The 8,873-nt window shown below is 39.4% G+C and overlaps 1 protein-coding gene across 2 annotated transcripts in view; it reads left to right on the forward strand.

The window, feature by feature from the left end:
* Nucleotides 1-8,622, forward strand: part of LOC101852715 — a 19,839-nt gene extending 11,217 nt beyond the window's left edge. The window contains exons 2-4 of one of the 2 annotated variants that reach the window (XM_005104993.2): nt 2,502-2,854; nt 6,618-6,798; nt 8,263-8,622. In XM_005104993.2, coding sequence (XP_005105050.1) covers nt 2,502-2,854; nt 6,618-6,798; nt 8,263-8,489 — 761 coding nt within the window. In that variant the 3' untranslated portion in view covers nt 8,490-8,622. The remainder of the gene's footprint in view (nt 1-2,501; nt 2,855-6,617; nt 6,799-8,262) is intronic. The other variant, XM_035971492.1, reaches the window with a different exon arrangement.
* Nucleotides 8,623-8,873: the final 251 nt, after the last annotated feature.

The raw sequence follows: 8,873 nt of genomic DNA on the forward strand, positions 1-8,873 counted from the left end.
AATAATAATAATAATAAAGCTAAACACGAATTATACTGTTTTAAAGAAAAAAGGCTATTGACTATTCAGGCATCGATCAGCCATCTAAGAGTTCTTCTCATGCCACGGGCACCACGTGGAATAAGCCATTGCTGGGTAATCTTGTTGCAAACGTGCCAACAATACGATGACAGGACTGTAGAACCTGCTTGTGAGAATAATTTTGATATAACTACAGTCAAACCCCGTTATACCACCTACATTGGGACGATCATGAAGTTAGTGGGACAATGGGATTGGCAGTATAATGGGATAGCACCGCTTGCCATCTTGACCAGAGTGACACAAACTACAGACAAAATATGGCCATCTAGGTCTACACTCATCTAGATCTGCAATGCGCGATTGCCATACTCAGGGAATACGAGTAGCAGCAATTTACATGTACAGCTCTAGCTGAACTTGCGTAAATTCAAATGAAAAATTTCTACCGAGTTAGATTAGGTTATATTATGTTTCAAGGACTATGTAGACGTATAGCTTTTGAACCAATACTCGCCAGTCCTCGGGCTGCCTCAGATATTCCGTGTTGTACTATGAGTCTTTTACCTTACCATATATCCCCCACGGACCTCAGCCACAATTTTGGTCATCGGGCTGGTGTCTGACAACGCCAGATATTTCGCCGGCAAGTCGAGGAGGCATGGTTCCTTTGGAGCTTCTCCAGGCGACTTTAAACTTTCATTTCAAGAATCTTTCGAGGTGACTTTATACTTTTATTCCAACTTTTTTTTCTTAGATATTGGCCAAAGCCTAGGAATAATAGTATAAAATAATCAGCACAAATCAGGAGCAAATCGGCGACAAATTATGTCAGAAATAGGCTGAAGTCTCTGAAACGTGCATGGGAAAGATTGACCAAACAGCCACCGAGTGATTGCCGTGCGCCGTTTTTAGTGGATAAATAATATTGGCCTCTGGCGGCAATTCGCTGTTGGTATAGCGGATTAACTTTACATTACTCTAAAAGGGACCTTAAAACTCAGACAGGTGGCGGATGGCGGGCAGCAGTCCAAAGGCGCAAATACTCTGTTTATATGGGCGTTCCGTTTTGTGGGTTGGTAAAACCTGGCTGTAACTGAAAGCGAAGCTGGCGCGCAATAATTGTGTGTGTGTGGGGGTGGGGGGGGGTATAAGAGATTAACTGTATGTTGCTTTTCACCCTTTTGGCTCATTATTGTCATAAGACAGACTTTAAATATGCAGCCTACCAAACTATTAAGGACTACAGAACAATATATTGCGGACTCTACTTTATATCAAAATTAAGTGTTTATGTGACCAGCACCCAATTTTATTTCACGCATATCTTTTTTGCTCGTGGTCTTGCCTTGGATTTTTGTTTAACACCTTTCGGTTCACTATAAATGAGGCTGGTAACACATTCCGATTGTATTTTTTGACAAGTCACTACCTTATAATTGCACACTTCTATCTGATATTTTCCCCGTTTTGAGATACTAAGACCATGAAGTCAGAAACCAAGTAATGTTCTATCTGCTCCAATAAAACTGAAAGATTATTCGGAGTTGTTTATCTTTAAAAAAAATTAAATTCTTTTCTTCTTTATTCGGAGTTTTTATTAAGATTTTCAAAGAGTTGCTTTCGAAATAGCTTGGCATGATGTCAAACTCTAAATATTTGACAACAAATTCCTCAAAACTGGGCACTGAGCAGATAGAACTTTGTATGTAATTCAAGGGTAGAGAAGTTTATACTTAATTTCAAACGTGTGCTTGAAAGAAAAAGATGCTTGAAACCAAACCTTTTATAAGGAAAACTAGGCATGGTCAGGCGAACCAAAATTCTGGACTCCAGAGAGGCCCCTTGTAATAAAAGGTGGACAAAAACTGGGGTGCTGTGTTTTGGAAAGATAAAGTCTGCGTTGAATGGAATGTTAACCCCATTCCACCATTCCACGCCATACCCATGACACCTAACTTGATTCGGTCTTAGCTGGGGCGGATCCCAATAGAGGGGCCCAACCTTTGTACTGCGTGTGTTTCTAAATGTATGTGTATTGTACATGTTTGCGTGCGGGTTGAAATGTGAATGAGAAAGCGGGAACGGAAAGGGCAAGAGAGAGAACGAGAGAGAGAGAGAGAGAGAGAGAGAGAGAGAGAGAGAGAGAGAGAGACAGAGAGAGAGACAGAGAGAAAGGGGGGGAGGAGAAGTGAAAAAGAGACAGGTAAAAGTAGGTGCGGAAGGGTTGTATTGGGCGAGGACGTGAAAGGAGGGGGAAAGAAAGACATACTTCATCAAAAATGCAAACGAAGATCTTATATAACGTATAAGTAATGATATTCTGTTCATGAGCCTTGACTGTCACTGTCAACAACTGCACAATAGTAAATGTTACTTAGCTCTTACCTTATCTTATCTTATCCTATCTTATTTTATCTTTAACCTATCCCATACGATATCACAGAAATACACTGTTCATTTTAATGTATCATCCCCAGAAACAGGTATGGCCTCCTCTGTCAAGCGAGACGTGCATCTCCTTCATACCTTTGCTCACCTCAGCCTCCTATTTTTGTACAACGTCGAAGCAGCTACACACCAGGTTCTGCTCCAAAAGTACAGTTGTGCATCGCCCAGTAACCTTACTGGCTCACTCGTCTTCACATCTGTACAGACAAAAGCCGAGTGCGCGGTGAAATGTTTTGACACATGCGTCGCCATTGTGGTCAATCCGCAAGGTAGTTCAAGCATAAACTGCGCAGTCCTCACTAGCTTGCAGCATATCCCGTCTCACTCGATGGTGTCCTGCAGCGACCCCTTGAACTCAGCAGTCGTCTACAAGAACAACAAAGTGAGAGTCTATTTTGTCGAGTTGATTTTTTGTTTATGCTGGATGCTTAAAATGTGAGTTTAAGGCTCTTATAGACAGAAACAGCTCAACTCGAAGGCTGGCCATCCACTTAGGTGAGGAGGAAAAAAATAGAAGAAAAAAACGGGGGTTGGTTAAAGCAGAGATGGTACATTAGAGATTCTCCTGGTGCTACACAGTTCCTCGTTAACTATTCTGAGGGATATAATCCCCCGCTGGTGTGCAGTTCACAATCTGTTTCCTGAAACATCAGCCAAACCAAGAAAAACCATGTCCTCATACAGCATAGGACAGGCCTTCATTGTTACGAAAACCTTAACTAACCTTACCCAAAATATAATAGTATTATTTTCATAAATGTTTAGCCACTTCAGTGTATAATTACTAGCTCTTAATAAGCTGTTACTTGGGAATTGATTCTCTGAGGGCTGTTGATAGTAGGAAACGCAATTTCAAGCTTTCCAAACAAAGACATATTGTTTAGTTAGACTTGTGTTTGGCTTTCGTAGTGATTCTAGTTAAGGTCCCGAAAGAGAAGCAAGGCTCTATAGGCTTTCTGTACAGGCTTAATCTTTTACTTTATTGATTTGATTATGGTTTCTGATTTTACATAGGCCTACCTAGCTATGGTAAATCTGCCCAACAGCTTTGTCATAATACTTTCGACAAATGTTTTTGAGAGCCTGTGTTATACTGTCAGCCTATCCATCAAAGCTGGTGTCCGTACTCCACAAGTGAATTAATAGACTTTGCTTCAGACAGCGTCACAGGAACACAAAATTTTACATACTTAATTATTTTAAAATGTAAACTCTCATCAGTTCCTCATCATGTTTCGGATTTATCCACATGAACATAGACGCATAAAGTGCATTCTGGAAAATTCAGCTAATTAAAGTTTCAACAGCCCTCTGGGTATTAATGTATAAGATTTGTTTATGATATGTAATATGTACATTATGCGACTGGTTGAAAATTTCAATAAATGCAGCATCTGACGACACTGACAAAATAATATTGAAAGGGGGAAATAAAGTCCAAAACGGTTGAATGCCCAATGTCGTTCATGGGATAACAAAAGAGACGAAAGGAGATAATAAAAGTGCAGGCTTTGCATTTGGCTTTCAGTAAGATCTTCCGACACCGACGATTACAGGTGGAGACATTTTCTGTACAGCAGTTATGGACGTATAATATCGGAATTCATAACTTGAGCAAAGGAAAAGCTATCACATATTTGGCCTGGATTCTCTGATCGTCGGGGTTGTAATGCAGCTGCAACTTGTCTGAACCACATTTCAGTTCACTGCTCTCACCAATGAAATTGAAACATATTACTTTTAAGGGACGGGTGCCCAGGACAGAACAAAAATAAAAGAGTAATCTATTTCCTTCTGTCTTTTTCTGAACAAAAGCGTTTTAGAACATAGACCACAACTCCTGACACGTAGACATACGTACTTTCCTTGTGACAGGAATTTTGCACATATAGACACATACAAACAAGAATGACTTCCAAAGGTACCAAATGACTACATGGACATTTAGGAGCTAATTCAACCAAGCAACCATTTCAAAGTGGAAGCCGTGGAAGCAAAGGACATATGTTTGATTTTAAATCCGTTCTTATCATGCTATCAAACAACCCTTCAAGGATTTAAGATTAATGGAGGACAGGCAGTTTATCTGTATGGCGAAAGTGGCGAACTAAATAATGAAGGCACAAGTATTGAATACAAAGCACATCCTGGTTTTGTGCAGGTATAATTTGAACAAAGCTGAACCATGGAAGAAGTTCAAAATCTTTTAAAGAGGAACAAAGATTGCTGTGGGAGGCCAAAGTCTGCCTACACAAATCAAGTTGGCAAAAAAGCAGAAAGTTGTTTCTTTCTTCCGTTCTTTAGAGTATGAAAATGCTTAACGAATGGGTTTTGCCTAGATTTCCTGAATAAAGTCTCCATTTCAGTTGTACATTTATTTAAACGAGTAATATATCTTTTACCCGTTCCACTTTGGCATTACAAAATAAAAAGCAACGTAAATGTCATGAAAAGTGTGTTTGTTGTTGCCGTTTTATTGGCAATCTTTTACACGTAATGGACTCCATCCGTATGAAGTTAGACCCCTCTTATGACTTCCGCATAGCATGGCTTATGTAAAGTATACCTTGCCTAAAATCCAATTTACACGTGCAAATGGGCCAATCTGAAGGTTCAGTCAAACAAGTCTTTCAAATTGTATGCGAAACCACATTTCTATCAAAGGCATCACTAAAACTTCGACAAACAAGTCTAAAATAAGAACAGTCCAAAGGGGTTAAGTCCATTTGTGGAGTTAGACCCCTTCTGTTTCCGACATTGTTTTTTTCGCCATAAATCTTTTACTTGTCATCGTAATGCAACACAGGGTCGATATTTTTTTAAGTAAAAAAAATTCGCATGCACTGATATCAAATATGTTACACAAGCGCACATTTTAAAATATCACGTTTGTTGGGGGGTTGCGTTTTTCTCGAAATCATTCCAATGGCACTTAACTCCTTTCTAATTCTAACCCCTTCAAATATTGACTCTATTACGCTTCCATCGACGACAAACTTTAGATCATGTAGAAGGCGGCTCCGACCCTACCTGTCAGGGCCAGCCTGGAGCGAGGGATCCAACGTCCCAACAGAAAATCAAAACATGCAGGGGCGAAGGCTGACTTGTTTGACAGGGTAATCAAAGTGAAATGGGACCAGATAGGGCCTGTAGATATCACACAAGAATCTTACTCGAGGCGGCGACTCTGAGTTGTGAATGAAAACAAATCCGGAATTCATATTGTATGTTCAACCGCCAAAATAATCGGGAAAGTATCTTATTAAATGTCAGTTCCCACTAAGATTAAACTTAACTTTAGATGTGAATACATAAACATAAAGCAAAGAAGCAGAGATGTCAGTACTAGATCTATATGTTATAGATCTACCAGTGAGTCTAACTCTTTGGTAGAACATGACAATTATTATTTTTTAAATTTCACATTTGGCTGTTTTTGTTAGCCTTTCGCGGCCAGGAGCTGGTGTCATAATCGAGGTCACGATCTGATTATAGGACGGTAAAAAGTCGAGGAAAAAAACCCAAGCACAAGCAGCAGTCAAGAGATTATTAAGAGTTAGTTCCCCTCACATTTGTGAGGTAGACTCGACCAGTGTTAGTTAGCTTACTTAATCAAGGCTGGTGATTGATTTTAACTGTGGCCCCAAAGGGGTGAACAGGGTATATGTGGCAATGAAACAGCTTTGACTGCCATGCACATGTTCCCTTCAACTCTATTCCAGCCTCACTTTATTTGTTGATTACGAACGTCTTTTGACATTTAATTTATGAGGTTTACGTTTAAGGATGAATTTGACAGCGACAATGTTTCAAAATTAGAAAGGGAAGCAGTGATTATTTGATTATATAGACGCTTCGCCCCTGAAAACATGTATCATTCTCCCAAAAAAGAATCAAACTCCAGTCCTCTGAAGCAAAGGTTTGGTTTGAATTAGAATTAGGAGACGCGACATGTCTCGAGAATATCAGAAACGCAGCGTACAGAAAATCAAACAGAAATAACTGATGACAAAAAAAGAAGCAGTGGAAACAAGAGTTACGGTACCTTAGTCGTTGTGATGATGCGAGAGGACGTGGGAGGATAAGCGTACTATGCCTCTTTTCCTTTTTATTACATTTCATATTATTTTATTTATCTTTTTTAGACGAACTATGAATGCAACTCTACAATCACGGTGTTCGGACGCCAGCACTGTCTACACGACACCGGCACCAACACCGATTCTCACTCGGAGGCCGAGAGCGTGTGTCAGGCTATGGGTGGTCAGTTGCCAGAGGCGGACACACTAGCAAACATGGCAGCCATCGCTTCTATCTTTACACCGCGTGAGTATCAGTTAGCTTGGCACTTAAAATAATCGTAATATAGACCACTAAGAAAGCTAACTCCAAATTTCTTAATGCTAAACGCTAGGCTACGAAACTGGGTGACATTGAAATATCCTGATCACGCTAAAATAAATAAATAAATCAATCAATCAATCAATAAATCAATCAATAAACAAATAAAAATATTCAAACTAAGAATAGTGCAATCTCGACTATCAGTAGTCCGGTGTCTTACAGATACAGGCTTTAGCTGGGGTTTGTTTGGGTTTTTTTGTCAAAAAGGTATTTTGAGCCTTTTCAACCAGTCTTATATATAACGAAGAACGTGGGTCGATAAACCTTTTGCACGCGATCTCGAGCTGGATATTTTCCAGGCTGAGAGTTTACAACCCTAATTTAGCGGGGGGGGGGGGGGGGTTGAAAGGTGGAGACTCATACAGACGGACGACAGTCAGATTAAAGAGGTTTGCATATAGACCAACGTGGTATCGACAAAATAGACCAAGATACCAGAAAAAAAAGAAAAAAAAAAAAAAGAATATTTCTCTTGGGGAAGAGAGAAAGAATTTCGTTTAAAGTTGCCATGTATGTGATGCAAAATTTGGGAGTGTTAATAAATTGCACTTTTGTGTGCACAAATTAAAAAACAAGTAGTCTTACATTCCGTTCAAGGGGACTACTTAATAACTGTTTCTAGAGGTGTGCACACTGTCACGATCTTTTTTCTTCTTAAGATTGAATGAGAATACTGAAACAGGGAGAAGACAGGAGATAGGAACGAGGGGAATGATTGAGAAAAGTGGACAAGAAAGACAGAAAAGGAAAAAGGGAAATCATCTTATAAATAGAATACAATAACCATAAAAATATTCCCAGTCTGTAATCTCTTTAGTACTAACAAGATATTCCGCACCTCTTCATCTAGGAATTTCAGTTGATGTGTGCTAATGACAGACAGGTAACGAATGGACGAAATAAATAATTGTTATGTGGCCAATACAAAATTGTAAGCAAGGGTATGTGTCGGCATAAGTGAACCATTATCAGATCGATGCCCCATAGTGTGCATTGCTCTATTTCAAGCACCAAGAAAAATATCTATATAAATATTAACTTATATGTTTAGTTGTTATTTTCCCTCGGGGATATTTTTTGTTGTTTTTTTCTGTGGGAGAGGGTGCGGGGGAGGGGTGAGGAAGAAAAAATGGGTGGGGTTGGAAAAATAATAGGGGGAGGGGGAGGGGCGTATCAATAGTCTTGTTTTCATACTTGTTTTGTTTTTTGTTTGGGGGGGGGGTGTTCTGTGATGATAATATATTTCAGAGATGTTCATTTTCCTCTGTGGTAACAAAAACATTAAGAAAATAAAAAAGAAACATTTTGTTTTAAAGATGTGAAGCTTTTTAAAGGACAAAAATAAATACGATTTATTAACATATTTTTTTTCTGTTTGTATCTCAGCTGAGTTCATCTGGATGGGAGCCAATGACCTGGTTACTGATGGAACTTACCTGTGGCCCTCTGGTGTTGAAGTTGACGTATCTTTCTGGGAGGTTGGCGAACCACATAATCGTGCTAAGGAGAGCTGCACGGCACTCTCCAGATTCAACACTCTGCTCCTTGTCAACATTATATGCGAAGGGTTTTCAGTCCCTGTTCACGTTGTGTGCGACATTGTTTCAGACTGATTTAGGCTGGATGCTGTGTAACAGAATGTATTATCTGCCACTGTGGAATAGGACATTGTGTCACGACATCGTGGAATCAGGCGCTCGTCAATTTTTGGGCATATGGATTTATTGGTATCACCTGAAAGCTGATTTATTTGCCTTGCTTCCAGTGAAATAAATATCTATTTATCTTGAATAGGATTCAAAATATCGCCTGGTTTCAGTGGTAAAAATAGCTGAGAAAATGGCCTCCAAAGTTGGGCAATTCATTAGCTAAGCTGTAACAGCTAAAGAGTCTTTGAAAACTGGAAACTGACATATTGTGTACCTTTAATCAAAGTTTTCGGTAAAACATGATATGGAAATACGTTTTATCATGGACATAAAAGAGGTTAAGCCACC

Source organism: Aplysia californica, unplaced genomic scaffold (genome assembly GCF_000002075.1).
Source record: "Aplysia californica isolate F4 #8 unplaced genomic scaffold, AplCal3.0 scaffold00445, whole genome shotgun sequence".
NCBI lineage: Eukaryota > Metazoa > Mollusca > Gastropoda > Aplysiida > Aplysiidae > Aplysia > Aplysia californica.